Source organism: Gordionus sp. m RMFG-2023, chromosome 5 (assembly GCF_954871325.1).
Source record: "Gordionus sp. m RMFG-2023 chromosome 5, tfGorSpeb1-WG-v2, whole genome shotgun sequence".
NCBI classification, from domain to species: Eukaryota; Metazoa; Nematomorpha; class Gordioida; order Chordodea; family Parachordodidae; genus Gordionus; species Gordionus sp. m RMFG-2023.
Genome location: NC_088779.1, coordinates 8883908 through 8904591, shown reverse-complemented (window position 1 = coordinate 8904591; position 20684 = coordinate 8883908). Strand labels below are relative to the sequence as shown.

At 27.3% G+C, this 20684-nt stretch overlaps 2 protein-coding genes across 2 annotated transcripts in view; both read right to left on the bottom strand.

The window, feature by feature from the left end:
* Positions 1–9953: 9953 nt before the first annotated feature.
* LOC135929531 (protein-S-isoprenylcysteine O-methyltransferase-like) lies at positions 9954–12705 on the bottom strand. The gene is made up of 3 exons (XM_065466147.1): positions 12575–12705; positions 10463–10680; positions 9954–10232 (listed from the first exon to the last, which is right to left on the bottom strand). The coding sequence occupies exons 2-3, from the start codon at positions 10667–10669 to the stop codon at positions 10035–10037; spliced, it is 405 nt and encodes a 134-aa protein (XP_065322219.1). The 5' UTR covers positions 10670–10680; positions 12575–12705; the 3' UTR covers positions 9954–10034.
* Positions 12706–15226: 2521 nt separating this feature from the next.
* Positions 15227–20684, bottom strand: part of LOC135930435 (uncharacterized) — a 31354-nt gene continuing 25896 nt past the window's right edge. Inside the window, exons 12-16 of the mRNA XM_065467231.1 lie at positions 20577–20661; positions 20163–20381; positions 16334–16469; positions 15779–16183; positions 15227–15642 (exon numbers count right to left, since the gene is read on the bottom strand). Of these exons, the coding sequence (XP_065323303.1) occupies positions 15328–15642; positions 15779–16183; positions 16334–16469; positions 20163–20381; positions 20577–20661 (1160 nt within the window). The 3' untranslated portion in view covers positions 15227–15327. The remainder of the gene's footprint in view (positions 15643–15778; positions 16184–16333; positions 16470–20162; positions 20382–20576; positions 20662–20684) is intronic.

The following is a 20684-nucleotide window of genomic DNA, read 5'->3' as shown; positions in this document are numbered from 1 at the left end:
GTATTTTTGAGGAAAAAATCGGCATAATTATATGAAGGGTAGGCCTGCATATAATTCACATTTTTGGGGGAGATCTTGTCAGATAAGATAAATAAAAAATTATACTGATTCTATTAAGAAATTTATTTATTCTATTTTTATAATAAAAGATTCTGATCTTATTCATCATCATATAGCATATTAGTATCTATTAAATGGTTCGGTAAAAGTCAAATCCTGTGCGATCATATTTTAAATTAGATATTGTAAAAAATCAATCTACTTGTTAACTAGAAAACTGTGGTAAAGTTTTAACCGGGGACCATGCAGCAAATCTTGAACGACATATAGAAAGATTCCACGATAGGAATTCAAATTATTAAAAAAAAAAAGGAAGATAATTTGACTATTAAAAAAACAATAACAAAAAATGCAAATAATCATAATACAATTCAAAATGCTTTTACCAAAACTAATACAATACAAATTAATTTTAATAAAGACACTTTAATCCGCTCCTGCACTGAGTTAATCACAGTTCATGGGAGACCAATAAAATCAATTGATGACAAAGCATTTAGAAATATTATAGATCCGATAATTGTAGGATTGGGTGGTAATTTAACCATCAATTTTGAAAATATACGCAATAATATTAAAAAAATGGCTTTTGATTTTTCGCAAAATTTAAAAAAAGAAATATACCAAAAACTTATATCGTTAAAATTAGATATTGCAACTCGATATGATAGGTCCATACTGGGGATCAATATTCAATTTATAGATAATGGAGAAATAAAATTAAGAACGTTATGCATGAAAGAGATAAAAGAAAGACATACATCAGAATATCTAAAAAAAATTATTCTAGATGTTCTAAACGAACATGAAATAAGAATTGATCAAATTTATACGATAACCACAGACAATGCAGCTAACATGATTAAATTAATTAAGCTGTTAATACATCATGATGAAGAAGATGATATCCTTAATGATTATTTAGATAATGATAATTTAAATAACAATGATGATATAATTGTTAATGAAAATGAAGAACTTTTTTTAATATTGAAAATATTAATCTTGTACCTCATACGAGATCCATGTTAATGGGCATTAGATGTGCCTCCCACACATTTCAATTAGCAATTAATGATTGCATAAAAAATTCAAATGAAATTGTTATTATTAATAAAGCAAGAAACATTTGCAAAAAAATAAGAAATCAGACTACAATGTCTATTTTGTCCAAATTAAATTTAAAAAAGCCACTAATAGATTGTTGCACAAGATGGAATTCAATCTATTTAATGTTGGAAAGATTATTAGAGTTAAAAAACTTTTGCCAAGAAATATCGGCCCAAAGTAATGATCGTGAAAAATGTTTGTCAGAGAATGAATGGAAAATAATTATTGATATATTAAAAGCTTTATATCCATCTTATATTTTGACAAAATATATACAAAGTGAACAAATGACCATGGGCGATTTTTATGCAGCATGGATCAAATGTATCATGCAAACTAGCAAAATAGACACTTCATTTGCCAAACTTTTAGTTTGTACAATCAAAGCACGAGAGATTAATTTGAAAAATGAAGTTTTTTGCTCAGCTATATATCTCGACCCAAGATATAATGTATTTTTATCATTTGAAGAAAAAGATATCGCCAAAAAACATCTTTATAAAACTTGGAACTTAATCCAAAATTTAAATCAGAATATTGAAAATCTAGATACTATTCCTACGTGTTCACATTCGAAAGATAACTTAGATGATGATTTTGAAGATTTATTAATGTCTCATGAAAGCCTTAATAAGAATAGTTCTCAGGGCATAGAAAATTATAATAAATGTGTAGAAATAGAGTATATAATTTGGTCATTTGATAATATAGAGAGATTAGAAAAGATGCAAATCTTTTGAATTATTGGGGAAATGTAAAGAATAGTATGCCAGAACTTTATAAGTTAGCTATGGTTGTGCTAAGTTCCAGCTACGCAGGTATCCGTAGAAAGAGCATTTTCTAGCCTTAAGTTTATACTCTCTGCGCAAAGAACTAAATTAAATCCTGAAATATTAGAAAATATTTTAGTTATCCGTTCCAATTCTCTTTTTAAAAATAAATAATATAAATTTCATTATATTCATGTGTTATTTTATTCCTCATTGTATTTGCGCATGTTTGTGTTTATCTTATTTATGAAATAAAAAGAATTGATTTGTCTAATTTATATTTAATAAGTTTAATAAAAATATCTATTCGATTATCATTCATGGTTAAATTAAATAAGAAATTATAAAAAGATTTTTCTCTAAAATTAATATATACATGGTTAATGATTAATTTTTTTTAAAATTAAATTTATAAAAACCGGAACAAACCGAAAAGAACCGTTATAAATTATAAACCGAACCGAACCGATATGATTTTTTTTTAAAAAACCGAAATGGAACAAAACCTTTATAAAATTTTAAACTAAAAACCGGAACGAACCGAACCGTTATACTAAACGGTTCGAAACCCTGTTCGCGATCATACACTTGCGATAAAGCATTCGCGTTAATGCATTCGCTATAATAAATACGAGTTTACATTTTCGCGATAATGCATTCGCGATAATTCATTCGCTACAATGTATTTGCTATAATGCATTCGTGATAATACTTTTGCGGTATTACATTAGCGCTAATGCATTCGCTTTAATATTTTCGCTGTATTATATTCGCTATAATGCATTCACAATATTATATTCGCGGTAATGCATTCGTTATTTCGCGTTAATCTACCTTCGCTGTAATGAATTCGCGATATTACATTTCGCGCTAAAATTTTCGCGGTATTGACAAATAACCAGATAAATTGAACTCTTACCTAAATTTTTTCTAAAATCAGATAAGAGAATTTTAGAAAAATCTCCTTAAATATGCATTGTGAGCATAGTAGAGAGTAGAGATCCTAAAACTAGTGTTGTTAAAACACCGCGAGTCGCGACCAAGACCCAAAGCTCGGGTCGTTTTTTTCGACCTCGACCGAGTCCAAGAAACGACCTCGACGCATATGGGTCGTTTTTTTCGACTCAGACTTGAAGTTTGGGTCGTTTTTTTCGACTCAGACTTAAAGTTTTATTTAAGACAAATATGTAAAAATATATTTTGCAAACATGTTAAATTAAAATTTCATTGAAGATGTATCATAGGAAAGTGACAATTGTCATAATCGTCATTTTTGAACTTTTTTGAGTTTTTTTAAGGCACATGAGTAAAAATATATTTTGTAAACATGTTAAATTAAAATTTCAGTGAAGATGTACCTTAGGAAAGTGACAATTGTCATAATCGTCATTTTTGAACTTTTTTAAGGCAAATGGGTAAAAATATATTTTGTAAACATGTTAAATTAAAATTTCATTGAAGATGCAATTTAATTGAAGCAGATAGATAAAAATATATTCTGTAAACATGTTATATCAATTCAATGATGAATAACTTTGAAAAATTTAAATATCAATGTTAATAATTTTTTTGGAATATTTTGAAGAAAATGGTTAAAATATAAATTATGAACTAGTTAATTAAAATTTCAATAAAAGCCATAGAAAAGTGATAAAAGTTATAATTATTTTAAACTCTATTAAATCAAATAGTAAAAATCTTATTTGTAAAACATGTTATATTAATATTTTAGTGTAGAAGAACCCGAGAAAAAAATTAATGGTGGCAAACTATCTCATATAAATACTTATTTATTTTTGGAAAACTGATTTTATTTATAATTAGTATTTCAAAGCCTGTTTTTATAAGAGTTTCCGCTATTTTTTCAATAAAGTAGCGTCTTATTAACAACTTTTTACAATACTTCGAATTTTTTTAATTTTCTTCAAAATATTAAAAAAATTATCATCATGACTATTTTAATTTTTTCAAAGTTTTTCATCACTGAAAAATTGATTTAACATGTTTACAGTATATATTTTTATCTATCTGCTTGAATTAAATTGAAAAAAGTTCAAAAATGACGATTATGACAATTGTCACTTTCCTATGGTACATCTTCAACGATATTTTAATTTAACATGTTTACAAAATATATTTTTACCCATTTGCCTTAAAAAAATTGAAAAAAGTTCAAAAATGACGATTATGACAATTGTCACTTTCCTAAGGTACATCTTCACTGAAATTTTAATTTAACATGTTTACAAAATATATTTTTACTCATTTGCCTTAAAACTCAAAAAAGTTCAAAAATGACGATTATGACAATTGTCACTTTCCTATGGTACATCTTCAATGAAATTTTAATTTAACATGTTTACAAAATATATTTTTACCCATTTGCCTTAAAAAAATTCAAAAAAGTTCAAAAATGACGATTATGACAATGGTCACTTTCCTATGGTACATCTTCAATGAAATTTTATTTTAACATGCTTGCTACCCATTTGTCTAAAAAAAATTGAAAAAAATTCAAAAATGACGATTATGACAATTGTCACTTTCCTATGGTACATCTTCACTGAAATTTTAATTTAATATGTTTGCAAAATATATTTTTACACATTGGCCTAAAAAAAAACTTCAAGTCTGAGTCTAAAAAAACAACCAAGCTTCAAGTCTGAGTCGAAAAAAACAACCAAACTTCAAGTCTGAGTCGAAAAAAAGACCCATATTTTGGGTCGAGGTCGTTTTTTTCGGCTTGAACCGGGTCGAGGTCGAAAAAACGACCCAAAATTTGGGCCAGTTCTGTTCGAGCCGACTCGGCTAAGCCGATTGACAACACTACCTAAAACTGATCTAAAAGAAAAACTAAAGAAAGGAATGGAGCTTGGAGCAGTAGGGAAGCAATTTAATATGATTTAACTGAGTAACAAGGAAACCTGTTTACTCCTAGACAGGACAGTTAAGTCATGTAAATATTTTATTTATTGTTGGATCCTTTTTTAAAAAATATTTTCTATTCTTTGATATTTGACTGTTAATATTTATAATATTTTTTGTATAGAAATTTTTTTTTATTAAATTTAACTTTCACTATAATTTAAATAAAATATGTTTTCTCCATATTTTTTAAGAAAAATTTGAAGTAACGAGTAATGTTTTGCATTACCATTACTTGTTGCCTCTAGAAGAATCAGGCGCGTAAGCAGGAATTTGGTCTGGGGGGGGGATAATAAATTTTTTTAAGAAATAATATTTTTAATTAAAAATACTAAGCATAAATTTATTAGGATTAATAACTTTTCTAATACACAATTTTAAACTAATGTGAATTAAAAAAATTATATATATAAAACCGGCATTTAAATGTGAATCATAAAATATAAAGTGAATATAACCCACGATATGAATCACTTAAATGACCCAAAATTGAAATTTGAATTTTTTGAGCTTTTAAAATATATAAAGTATAAAAAATTTAAATGTTGTAAATATAAATTAATACACAAAAAGTTTCTTAGGAATAATTGTATTTTGTGTGTTTTGAGCTAATTTTTCAATTATCAATCCTTGCTTGGCGTTAAATGTCTATGAATATTCAAAAGATCCAAATCATTCAACCTACTTTCAGATGTTGTATTTCATAGGTATGTTTTTCACAGACTTGCAGGCCCGGCCCCCGAATTTTAATTTTTTTAAATATACCCGGGCCGGGCTCGTAATTTTTTTTAAAAAAAAAACCCGGGCTGGGCCTGAAAATTTTTTAAGGAAAAATATCCGAGCCGAGTTGTATATTTTAAAACCAAATATTTGAAATCGCCATTATTAGCTATAAATATCAAGAATAAGTATAATTTATTTTAAAAAATTCGGGCTGGGCTAGCCGGGCCGGGCCTGAAAATTTTTTTAAAAAAAACCCGGGCCGGAAAAAATTTTTAAAAAAAATCTGGGCCTGGTCCTGCAAATGGTACCTCTGCAAGGCTCTGTTATTCTTTTTAAAAAAGTGAATGTTCTCTCATTAGTTTACTAAAGAGCTGCTAATATATATATAACCATTTTAATAATTCGGAGTATAATCTAAAATGTGTTTGAAATAAAAAGCATCCATAGCATTTTTTGGGACTGTATCAACCATAGTTAATCTTTTAATCATAGTTATTCAGCTAATAAGGCATCATAAGATATTTTAACATCTTCATGATAAAAATATAACAAATATTTATATTTTTTTTCTATCACCATATGAAAAAGGTTGGGAGAGGGGACATTTGTTTTATAATACTCTTCTACTGATCCTATATTAATGTTTTGATGATGAGCTTGCTTGCTGCAAGTCGAGGGGGACAAATATTTAACACGTATAGCTCTGCTTTTGACTCAACAATAACATATAAAATTCTTCAACAACACTAGCTCTATTTCCTTGAGTTCTAATAAAATGCTCTCCGCTATTCTCATCTTCTTAATCAAGTCAATGTTATGTTTTTGAAAAGTATTACATAAAATAGTTGTATAATTAAATAATACATTCTAATGAGAAAAAAATTTGGAATAAGTATTGAATCCAATAATTTTCTTGCTTCTTAGGAAATTTTTCTTTCAAGCCATTGTGATATTTCAGTAATAACATTAATAATCAGCTCTTCTAACTCCAAAATAGCTGTTACTGTGGCGGAGACTCGATCTCGTTGGACAAGCTTGCAATTTTTTTCTCCCTGTTGGACAAGGAGTTTCAGAGATAATTATTATTTTATTAGAAATTTAGATAAATATTACACCACTAAAATTTGAAAATAATAGGTAAATTACGCCAAGGAAAACTTGAAATCGAAATTGATTGATAAAATAACTTAGAAGATGAATGTGATAAATAAATGTAATTAAATATATATATATATATGAGATAAGAATAAATATTAACAAATATAAATTAATATTAACAATAATATTTTTGGAAAATATAATCCGGCATCTGCATTTTTTGGCTTTAAGGGGGGGGGGGGATTTGTCCCCCTGCCCCCCCCGCTGCGTACGCGCCTGAGAAGAATGTAATGAATGGTGTTCCTTTTCTTCAAAAAAGGTATTGCCATTAGTAAGTGATATCCTAATTAAAATACTAGAAATTCTTTTTTAAAAATGTTTTCCTGAACAATTTTTAAATAAATATATATATATAAGGACACTATAATGAGTAATTTAACTCATAATAAATGTATTAAATATACACTCCATTAGTATATTTTATTATAATGGGAAATTTATGAATCGCACCTCATCAGAAAGATAATTTTCTGATACTTGCTTTAGAAAATAAACAAATTTATTATCCACCTAACAAATGCCTGATTTCACTCTTCATTCTTAAATGGCTATCACCTTGTAATTAATATTATTATTTAAACATATAGTATATTCTTTATATGGCTAAAAGTAGAGATAATTCAAAATATTGTTAAATTAAAGAGATAATTCAAAATAATGTAAAATTAAAGAGATATTGAGGAGTCTAAAATATAGGACTATATCAAAAACATGAAGAAAATATCATAACATGAATATAAAGTAGATCATGCCTGGCCCAAATTCAGACATTATCTGATCTATGGGACAAACATTGCAAAATCTCTTATTCCTATTTGCTAATGAATTAAATTCTTAATAAATTTAAATGAAACACCAAATTACAAGAAGTTTATTTTATATAGAATACAATTGATTGCAAAAAAGGTAGTATCTATATTTATAAATCTATAGTCACAAAATACCAAAAACATTATTTATGTATTTTTAAAATAAAAAGGTTTAAAAAATATTCAACATGTCCTATAATAATAAGGCATCTATATCCATGTTTATTGAGTTTTTAATGATATTTTTAGACTCTGGACTTTTATCAAGTAGAAAGCTGATCAATGTTTCATAATATTTTGGAGTATGGATAACAATCTTATCAAATGTGTGAGATATTTTTTTCCAGCCATTGCAATCAGCAATTAAAAAGAATTTTATTCCTTCATAAGTTTGCAAGTTGACATATATTTTATTTGTTGACGAGGGGAAGATGTTTGATAATGATATATATTTGGTCAGATTTCTATTTTTAACATGAAATATTTCAGTTAATATAGTGTTATTATCAAGTTCAAATTTCATTTTTTATCGTAAAAATTAACGTGTTGTAAATTTGAGAAAATTATTACAGCTGATTTGATAAGTGTCAAATAATAATATGGGAGCTGGCATTTGTCATAAGATTAAATATCGAAATCAGTATGAAATTATGTCCTTCTTGAGAAATTTTATTTACAATAAAAAGTTTATACACTTGATTGCAAAATTGTTTTTAAATTTTCTGAGACTGATGCGATTTTTATGGTAAAACTAATTATTTACTTTTCCATATCGAAAATGTTCCATATTGGGAATATTTTTTAGAAATATTCCATGATTTTCACTGTTTCAGTCTTCACTATATCATGCCCACATAATTCTACTATATTTACCAAAATCTAATCAATCTTCAGAAAGTCACTGAAACTCGGAGAAAATTTTAATATTATTTTTAATTTATTTATTAATATTTTTTTATTAAAAATAATAAATATGCAATCGTGTGACTATTGTGGGAAATTTTTTGATATAATAATCCAAAGTTGCATTCTATAATTTTATATTAAAAATGGCGTATATATATTTTTAGTTGAATTCGTGTAATTTTGTTATTTATTTTAAAAGGCGTGTGCTAATTGGATGCTACTAAGTTAAGACTAATAAGTCAAATACTGGATAATTAAGTAATTTATTTGAATAAATATAATATATGAACCATGATACTATAGATAGAATTTTAAGGGAAATCAAAAATAGTTTTATATAAATTTATATAATTTAATTAGTTTACTTAAATTAGACATGTTTAATATTACGAAAATAAGAATATTCAAATATATATAAATGACAAGATTTTGTTACTGTTTTCTGTTTTGGGGATGCTCGCCATGAGATCCCTCCATAAACGCTCAATAGGTTGATTATAAGTCCGTATATCATTTGGATCTTAAAGGTTTCTGCTGTGATTAATCAAGTAATGATCATATATCAGTAATTTGTTTTTAATTACGTAAGTGAGGTATTCGCAATTTTTTATGTATAGCGTTAGTGAAAATTTTTTATTTTAAATATTTTTGTAAATTTTGTCAAGTCATAATTTTTTGTCGATTAATGGATTTTTATTTTTATAATATTTAGATTATTAATCAATTTATATTTATTTGATAATTGTTATAAAAAGAAACAAAAAGTTAATTAATTAATTTTTTCTTCCAAATTTATTTGAATTATTATTCTTTTTCTTTTTTCCAAAAAATTAGCCTCATTTTTTTTTAAAGAAAAACGAAATTATTTCTCTTCTCCAAAAAAAATAAATAAAGAAGGAGGTAAAAATTCAAATATATAAATATCAAACGAAAAATAAAGCGAGAAAAACTATAAAACCGAAAACCTCCAAAGTCTAAACAGAAATTACTGTAAAAAGAAACCCTGAAAAATGAACATGTTATAAAAAATAAGGATGCTATGATTGCTAAATGACGATTTTTAAAAATGAATAATATTTTATCGAAATTTCACACAAGCGTGAGGATTTTGGTCATAGATGGTACAAAGGTTTGAACATCTATTAGCGAAATCTCGAAATATTTTTCTGGCTAAAATAAGTTAGCTATCTTTAAAAATCAGTTCAAAGCATTATATCCTTTAATCATGAACTTACACTGGTGTAATTAATATATTTGATAATCACTTTCAAAGCATAAGCATATTATGGATAAGAAAAATGTAAATCGCTTCCCTAAAAAAATTTTGGACAGAAGTGGCGTGGGAAATATATCATTTAAATTTTGGCTCATATCTTGGCAAGATAAATATTATTCTTTTATCTCATTAAGATTGGACTGTGAAATACTTAGATATGATAACACATATTTTAAAATAAAAATTTTTCAAAAATAAATACATTTAGTCACTACATAATCACCATAAAATGTGTTGACCAAATAGGTGTAGCAATACATAAAAAAGGTGTTTGTATATAAGAAGGTAATACAGAAATTATTCTAATTTAAAATCGGGATCTATAGGATATCCGCTAATTAATGGTAGACCAGAAGCAACTTGATACTTATATTCTATGTAAGATGATCCAAAAAACTTTATCAAATGATATTCTTCTTCCATTATCCTTTGGTTGAAAAATCTCCATGAGGTAATGAGGTAACCAACAAAGCATACAGGGTTGCAGAGTAATATCTTTAATATCAAATAAAATAAAGTGTTAAAAAAATTTACTGCTAATTTTTTCCAATTTATTTTAATTGATTTGGAAGTAATCAAGTTCAGGGCTATGAACCCTTCTTGATTAAAAAAGGGTTCTTGTATGATTGTAACAATTTTGAAGTAAACCCAGAATTATAAAAAAAATATTCATTTAGATTCATCAGAACAATAAAGTAATATAAAAAATGTCAATATAAGAAAACTTGAGTGCCAAGACACCATAAAAACCATCCAAGATATGAAGGATGTCTACATATCCGATATATCCCTTTGGTCACTAATACATGGCTATTTGATGGAGAATACTGAATCAAGTGATTAAAACTCTTACCAGCTGTAAACATAGCGGTTTTACGAATTAAATCCCCAATAATGCATATTATAGACCCAGTGATTAAAAAGAATGACATATTTTTGATACCTTTTAAAATTATTGATATGTATAAAAAAGATATAAATTATAAAATATAATTTGTGTAAAATAATACATAGCGTTAAAATACTAAATTAAAATAATATAAAATAAAATAAATAAAATATTATAACAATTCCTTCTGACGAGGGTATTCAACAAGGAGACCCTTTGGGCCCTCTGATTTTTAGTTTAGGTATACATAACCTAGTTCATTGTCTAAAATCCTCTTTTAATTTAGATTTAAACATATGGTATCTAGATGATGGTACCATTTGCGGACCTTCTAAAAATATTCTTGCAGCGATAGATTATATAGAGAAAAATTCTCTAAACATAGGCCTTACTCTAAATAAAGCTAAATCGGAAATATGCTTTTTAAATTCAAATACTCTCAAAGTCCAAGGGTTTAAAATCATCAAAAAAAGTGAAATTAATCTTCTAGGTTCACCTTTAAGCAGTTTTTCCAACTGTGAGGTGTTCGTGGAAAAATTTTTCGAAGGCTTATCAGGACTCGAAAATATTTTAAACGAAATTCCTTCACACCAGAGCTTTTTTCTTTTAAAAAAATATTTATTTTTACCAAAGATAGTACATATTTTTAGATCTTCTTCCTTTTTTTTAAATAATGAAATTATTAATCGTGTTCATGAATTTTTTAGAAGTTTATTAGAAAATATTTTAAATATTAAATTGGAAGATTTTAATTGGGGTTTCTCACAATTACCCTCGAAAATGGGTGGTTTAGATTTATATCCTTTAAACCTTCTATCTCTTTCCTCATTTTTGGCATCGCGTTTGATGAATAACGCCATGATATCTTCTTTTATCTCTCCTAAAGATAACCTTTTAAACTCAGCCTTGACAGCCTGGACATCTTTAGCTCCACCTGAAGCTGTCTTACCCACGATCTTAACACACCAATCTCTTTTCGAACCTTTAATTAAAAAATTTTTTTAAATAATCTCATCAAACCCCCCTTTGGAGTATATTCAACTATTACAGAATGCTGACTGTACTAGTGGCTATGAATGGTTGGAAGCATTACCAAGTCGTAACCTAGGTAACCTCTTATCAGATGAACAATTAAGAGTTGCCATAGGCCATCGACTTGGATGTAACATTGTTCAACCACATACATGCATCAAATGTAAAACATTAGTTGACTCCAAAGGGAGACATGGTCTAAATTGTATATATAGTCAAGGCAGGCATGCAAGGCATGCAGCAATTAATTTAGCTATTAGCCGTTCTCTTACCAGGGCCCGAATACCAAACATCCTGGAGCCTACAAATTTATCGTTAGATGATGGCTTAAGACCAGATGGTTTAACTTCCGTGCCTTGGTCTTTAGGGAAATCCTTAATTTGGGACTTCACATGCGTATCTTCTTTCCCAAAAAATTTAAATTCTAATCCGGTTTATATAGCCGAGAAAAAAAAACAATGAAATATTCCAAATTCACAAATTATATTTTTACACCGATTGTCATCTCTTCCCTTGGACATATGCCAAGTGGAACTTTAAAGTTTTTAAAAAATATAGGGGATAAGATAAGAGCCCTTACATCAGAACCTAAAGAATCTTATTTCTTAAAACAAAACCTCCAAATCATAATTTTAAAATATAACTACACATGTTTTTTGGGAACTTGTAGTCCCACCTCGGTTTTTATATAATATTTTATTTATTTTATTTTATATTATTTTAATTTAGTATTTTAACGCTATGTATTATTTTACACAAATTATATCATAAATAAAACGTTTTTTAAATTATAAAATTAATAGTGTATAGGGTAAAAAAAATGGTACAAAATATATTTGATTGCTATATAGTCAAAGAGAAAATGTTTTTAATATATTACATAATAACAAATTATAATAAGTGATGAATTAATAACTTGCAAAATATATGAACTCTACAACATATTCAATCCAACTTGCCAATGCTGCCAAACTGTATGCAGTACTATGGTTGATTAAGAATGAGTCACAATTAGCTAAATCTGGATTAATCAATGCCGTTACAAAATATTCAGAAAAATGGAAGATAGTTAGTGAAATTAAATAAATTCCCAATCCTGTAAGACTAGCTATATTATTCTTGAGTGGATGAAAGGAGAGATAAAATCCTAGAGCATTTAGTAAACCTAAATTAATAGCTCTAACTGATATCTAGAAATGATAAATAGTTATAAAATATAATGAATCGAAATATATTCATTTTAAAATAGTATAATTCATAAAGCAAAAAATTTATCAACAAAATAGTCTAATAATCTACCTCATAATACGGTGTAAAGATTATAATAATATTAGATATAATTGCATATACTAAGAAGGAAGACAAAAGAATATTTAAATTTGCATAATGATTTAAGCAACATAATCGATATGTTATAGATAATAAAAAATAAAATGATCCTGTAAAGAAATATATTAAACTAATGCATGCTTTTGTATTCATAAAAATACATTAGATATAATAAAATAAATGACAGGTCACGTGCTATGATTGAATTTATTGGTCATCTGGGTTGATCACTTATCATTTATGTTCCTTATTTTTAAAGATTTCTATTTTCTTTTTAAAATGATATTCTAATTGTTTTGTGGGCCATTTTTTTGTCAAATTGTTTATTTATTTATTTTTGGTGATGGATATTTTTATTGATTATAAATAATTCTTTTAATAAATTATTATTTTCTCAAATTATTTTTCCCCGAATCAATTACCAAAAAATGAATTATTTTCGCAATAAGGATAAACAAAAAAATTAGTACAAAAATAAAAGGGCAAAACAAATATATATATTGTTAAAAGAAAAAACAATAACCGATAAACTGAACCTGGTTTTAAAATACTAATGTTATATTCTTAAAAAAATTAAAAAATATCAGGAAAGGCATTTTTGCATCTCTATTTCAGCCTAAAAATTATGTTGTATTCCCGTTTTGTTCCACGTTTTGGACTTTTAGGTTTCAGGGAGGAAAATAAATGTACCTAAACGAAATAACGAAGAAAATAGGCAATTATTTGAAAATTCTTAATATTATTGCTGTCAATATTTCACTACTTAATAAGATAAATAAAATTTTATAAAAACCCCGGTATCCAGACTGGACTGGTAACAATAAAAACCGACCCTTATAAAAGTATTGCAAGAATGTTTTTTTACTTTTCGTTAGCACAATCTGACTTTTATGTATAAATGATTTTAAAAAATGATATTATAATTGAAAATAAATCTCAATCAAAATTAGAGGTCCTAAAAGCCCGGCTCACTAATTTTTTTAAAATTTGACAGGCCTTTAAAAACTCTATGAAAAGTCATGCCTGGTCCGTTAAAGTTTTACAAAAAGTCCACCCCGTTAAATTTTTCTGTACGAATTTTCAGGTTATGATATTTTTTAAGATCTATATCTATTTTATTCCCAATGTCAATTAATGCTCTTATATCTCTCCTTGTGGCTATCTATTCTTATAATAACGGTTTTGTGTTTTATATCACTATTATATATTTTTAAATAGTTCATGTCTGTGCTTAATTTACTATTTTATTTATAGATTTAGTATTTTAGTCAGCTCTTAAATACGAAGAAATAAACATATAATTTAATTTTAAATAGTATAAAAGTTTTAACTTGAAATTCAAATAATTTAAAATGCCCGACTTTACCTATTGAAATTTACAAAAAATCTGATTTGCGAGGGCCAGATTTTTTATCCTTAAATTTTTCGGTTCTAGAAAAATTTTATGTACTAATTACCGGACTCTTTATAATATTTTAATGGAATTTCCCGGTTCGGCGTAGATCTTTAATCAATATAATGTATAAATTACTAAAATTTATAATTAAAATACTATCATTTAATTATTTTTAACAATATTTGCTTTTCAAAATTTTGAACAATTAGCACTTAACACATTTTTTATTGATGCGATTTATTTTTATCCTATTGAGGCTATGGAGTTAATTTTTTTACTCAAGTCAATTTAGAATCTTTATTCATTTTTCCATTATGTGTAGAAAATATATTGTAAGGTTTTTATTGTAGTAAAGACATTATTACTACATATCAGAGTTGTTGTATCTGGATCCAGTATCTAGATATAAAAATGTGGTATCTGTATCTAGATAGATTTTTGATTAAAATATATGTATCTAGATATTATTTTAGATAATGTATCTGTATCTAGATCCATTTAAAAAGTCTCTTTTAACAACTCTGCTATATATTATTATTTAGAGAGTAATCTTAATTCGATACATTGATGATGTAAAAAAAGTTAATTTCGATTTGAATTAACATATTATCCTTACTTCCAAAATTTGGGAAGCTTACTTCTACTTATCATATTTAGAAAATTCAAACATTTTAAAATGTTATTGTATTACTAAATGAATTATAAATTGGTATTATAATATAATAATATATAAAATCATTTATTATTCATGAAATGACTGGTAAAAATTACAATTTTTTAATAGATAAGTAAGTTTATTATTTTGATAAAAATATATTACATTTTTTTACAGATCTAAAGCAATTCTGGAGCGATTTTTTTTTGAAATACAACTCAGTATTCATGTAAATTACATGGTTATAGTTCAATGTCAATTAATGCATTTTAAAATATTAAACATTATTTTAAAAAATTGGTGTATCATAAAATGAACCGCTCATAGCATCAGTTATCTGTTCGATATCAAGATGCTTATTACCGATATTAATATCGGGGTTGATGTTAAGATTTATATTTGTAATAATATTGCTTGTAGCCAAATTAACGTTTGGAAAAAAATTGTCGCCAAATTTAGATATTATGAGATCAATTTCTTCTTCATTATGGATTTCAGTTGGATCATTTGCATTGCAATAAGAGATTTTGCTTATGGTAGGCTCGCTTATGCTCTTGTGGATACGAGGTAATTGCCGGGATAAGTTCTCGAGAGACGATAGAATCTTTTTTAAATGAGTATTTATCGATCATAATTCATAACACATTAAAATATTTTTATATCCAAATTCATTATAATATTCTTAAATTTTCACTACCTTTTAAAATTTTCCCTTTACCCTAAAACTAAATTTTATATACTTCAGGAAACAAAGGTCTTTTTCCGAATTCAAATGCATAACATTCTTCTGCGAGCCTTCTAAAAGCTTTAGGCACATCTTTCCTAGCTATTCCACCTTCCGCTTCGGCCAATAGTGGTCGTAGCAGGCCCCTCCCTATCCCGTAAAGCAGAACGTCACGATTAGCATCTTTTCGCGTTGCCTCAGCATAAGGAAGAGAGTTAGTAGCGAGTTCGAAGAGCACTATACCGAACGCGTATACGTCCGAAGAGTACGTATACGGGGATTGAATAAGTCGCGAGGACTTAATCGAAACAGAGGATTGTGGCGAGGGCATAGAAGATGGTTGCAAAGGCAAGACGGGTGACGAAACTGATGATGATTGAGATGATTTGACGGGCTTGTTCATACGGATTATTTCGGGAGCCTTTAATAATTATATATATAATAATTGCATATTTTTCAATTTTTGTGATTGATTCCAACGCGCAAGAATGAAGATATACATTAGGGGAAAAATTAAAGAAAGAAAAAAATGATAGCTATTATAATTGGGAAAATTTGATTAAATGTAAACCATCCATAATATAGATCCGGTGGGTTGCACGCATTGTTCCTCGTCGTTCCAACTTGTTCTGATAGTCGCTAGTCCAAAATCGCCAATTTTGACGGTCAGGTCATCGTGGAGAAATATGTTGTTAGATTTGAGATCTCTGCATCGTGGAATAAATTAACGTATTTTTGAGTTCAATTTTAAACAAAATAATCTTGTTTTTTTTAAAAAATATTACTTTGTGTTTCTTTTATTATTCCAAGTGAAAAATATGTAAAGTTTATTGGAAAAAAATATCAGTAAACGTTCCAAAGATTTCTTGTATCTTAAAATTTTTGTTTCCTATAAAGTTTATTATTCTCACCTTTAAAATAATTAATAAAACACGTTATTAATGATGCTAGTCAAATTATATTTTTTTTTGTATAGAGGCATAATGGGAGAATTAATCTTTTAATGAAAGGTGTCACTATGGCTTTCTAAAGCTGACCCTATTCGATAAAATTTACATAGGCAAATAACAGGATATGAGCTATTTAATATATTTTTTTCTTCGTATACTTAACATACTAATTACATATTTTTTTAAAATATTTTTATAATTTTAGTAAATAATCACATTTAGAAATATCGAAAGTAAAATCAATACCAATTAATGAATAATCCGAGTTATTTTTATAAATATACTATAATTTGTTCAATTTAAATATTATATTTCCTATAATTCAAATTTGAACCCGCAAAAATGTAGTTTATTTTACATTATATAAAATAATCAAGAATAAATTAATATATAATTTGTTAATAAAGATGATTATACTGGGGAATTCAATGGAAACTTCACTTTTAATTTTGATTCAACACTTTTATAGTTAACGCAATGTATTAATATTTATTATATATTTATAATTCACAATGATTTACAAAAAGAGGTTAACAAAAACGAAAAAAGAATATAATAATTTCCACTTTTTAACCTCTTTCTTTTAGAATCTCGAAATAAAAAGACAAATATTGATAAATAACATTAATAATCCTTTCTATACATATAATATAAGAATAAATAATTAACAAATGTTCCTTTTTCTTTTTCTCTCAAACAAAATAATGACACATAATTTACATATTTCCCTACTATTCTGAAGCGCTACCCATTATTAAAATCCATATCCCTCGTCATTATTGCTCCGCCCAATATCTCTTCCAATTCCTTATATGAGATAAGGTGTTCCAACCAATTATTCAACTCTTCTTCCCCAATTACAGTCTTTGTGGTTTCCAAACGTTCCCTCTCATAGCTTCTCCCGTCTCAATCTTATAAGCGTTTCTACTTCCCAAGAATTTAATATATACTTAAACAATTCCCATATATATACATTCATGTTTGAATCAAGTCACGAAGTTTTATTTTGTAAACCAACAAAGGCCTGCTCGATCAACCTCACAGCCCTTCTAATGACAATAATTCAAAATGATTGACATTATACTGATCTTTGGCATGTATAACATATAATATTATGTAAAACTAAATATATAATCTACGAATCTACATTTAAACATTACTTGATTGATATTAGATATTATATAAAGTTATAATCTAAAAATACACACTTACAACAGATACCTCAGCTGGTCCCTTCGTCACCAATTTGATCATTGCTGTATTGAATATCTCTGTTGTCTCTTTTCCCGTTAGCAGAGGTTGTCCAGCTCTACTACTTACTATTTCAAACACGGGTCTCGCATTGTTCACGGACACTAACCTGATCGGAGACTTCAATTTTAATTCGTTATCATTTTACCTTTATTTAAAAATTAAAAATACCCATTTTGGTCCCTCACGTACATCTATTTTGAACATGTTCCCGCGCACGACAACGGAAACATCTCCTTGAATCTCTATTGGCTGCGCCCTTTTGGTGAAGCCAACTCCGATTCTCTGGTTTCATGTCTTCTCCTAGGACGAATGATCAATTGTATAACCGCATCATCAATATACTAGGATCTATTAGTTTCCATAAATGTAAGTTCAATATAACTATTATAAGAGCTGGACCACCTCCGCAAAAGGAAAAAGGCACAACAAATACACCCACTAAAACAATGGTCAAACTGTCTCTGGGACGCCGACCAATAAGGAACCAGTGGAGGTAGCTATAATAGATTCTTGGAAGGCATAAACGCCTATAGGATTAAGACGGGAGCCGACGGGAGAAGCGATGAGGGAACAATTGGAAATCAAAATGACTGTAATTGGGGAAGAAGAGTTGGATGATTGGTTAGAGTTTCTATCACGGATGAGAAATTGTGGTAGATATTGGGCGGAAGCATTAATGACGATGGACATGATTTCAATAATGGGAGGCGTATCAGTAGTAAATTAAGTGTCATTATTTTGTTTAAAAAAAAAAGAAAAAAAACATTTGTTAATCATTTATTATTATATTAAATGTATAAAAAGGATTATATTACTGTTATTTATTATTATTGTCAATTTGTTAGCAAGGATTATTAGTTATTTATTATTATTTTATATTATTTATTTGGCGATTTTAAAAGATGTAAAGGAGGTTAAAAAGTAGAAATTATTATTATCTCTTTTATGGGAATTATTGTGAATTATAAATATACAATAAATTTTAATACAAGTGTCTCGAACTTGAATTAACTATAAAAGTGGTGAATTATAATTAAAAGGTGAAGTTTTCATTTAATTCCCCAATCATAAAAGTGGTGGCAAAATTTTAAATTCAAAAATGATCAGTAGGAAAAGCGCTGTATATATGGAAAAAGTTGAAAGGTTATTTTATGATTTGTAATATAATTATATCTTTTTTATTTTATACATAATTTCATAATAACAATGATAAATTAATAATTAAGGAACCATATTGCAATTTATAATGTTTTAAAAAAAATTATTTTGAAGAGTAGCTAAAAATTTGATATTACTTTCTGTTATATGATCTGCAACAAGAGAAAGAATTAAAAATATCTAACCCTGCATTCACAGGTAACGCGAATTCATGGCCAAGTATATAAAAAACACAAAAATATGGCATATTTTGTATTCTTCGCCGTGAATTCGTGCTAACTATAAATGAAGAGTAATGGGTCGTTCGCCTATTTTTAAAATTGGCTGACACAAGATTTGAGTTGGAAGTACCCATAATATATTGTACAAAATGGATTTAGTCGTTTGCTAAAAATAGGATAAATCAAGCAATTTATAAACAAATACAGTCATGAAACATTGCCATATTTTAAATAAGATGATTAACTTTTGGAGGATAAAAAATAAAATAGACTTAATCGATCGTGAAAATTAGTTAGTTTTTTTGAATAAAAAATAATTAATCTTTTGATGACATCTTTTAAAAGATAGATGGTAAATAAGAATCAATCTTTAAAATCGATCGGTTAGTAATATTGAATCAGATAGGTAAAAAATTCGTGAATAGACACAAACCTAAAAAAATATACACATGATTTTTTTTTAAATGTATACACCAATAATATATTATGTGTATATGAAATGTTTTAGGCCATATCATCGAAACGTAACGGCCCCACGATTAAATGTTTATTGAACGTTTTAAGTGCTTTAAAAAACTTTAAAAAATAGGTCCAATTCGGTTTAGTTTTTAATGTGGGTCTTCGATCCGGGTTCTTACCTTCCACAGTTTTATAAAAAATTTTTAAAATAAACCTCTGTTTGAATCCAAACCCTTTTTTAAATCTTAATAAGAACCTAATTTTTTATAAAAAGGTTTCCATCCTTAGAATTGTTTAGAAGACAAAAAAAAATAAGGATTAATGAACAACTTAGCACTTATTTTTCAAAAGTAACAACCTATGAATGATGGATTTGGCGTGAAGGTAGTCCAGTCCTTGGGCCGTTTGCCTCGAGATATCCAAGATTTGTACGGGTTCAAACCTGATCTCGTCCATGTGGAGATGTTTGTAAAGAGTGGCTCCCTCGCACCATTGAGTTACTATGGCCAAGAGGTCAGGGTCGCTTTGGTCCAAGATGCAGCCCATGAAAAGCAATATATTCACGTGCCTTGTTTTCCTGAGAAAATTTTTTTTTAAAAAAAATGGTTTAAATGTTTATTTTCCATTCTAATCTCACTTTTAATTTTTCTTTGCTCTTTCCATTCTTATTTATCTTTAAATTCGGCAATATAATATTTCATCAAATTTTATGAATCTTTTATTAGTGAGATTCTAAAGCATCTAAATCCATAAAAAAAATTAACAAAAATACCTCAGGACGGCAACTTCGTTTTTAAATGCTTCCAGCTGCTCAGGAGTAGGATCAGTGACGTTCAATCTTTTAATGGCAACAGGACCTGTTATAATTTCGTATTGCATA

Bases quoted from the DNA above. Each gene is read 5' to 3' on its own strand.
- LOC135929531 (XM_065466147.1), bottom strand. From the start codon at position 10,669: ATGTCATTCTTTTTAATCACTGGGTCTATAATATGCATTATTGGGGAT. The intron at 10,233-10,462 runs GTTTTCTTATAT...TTGATATTAAAG, and splicing joins TATGGTGTCTTGGCACTCAA to ATATTACTCTGCAACCCTGT.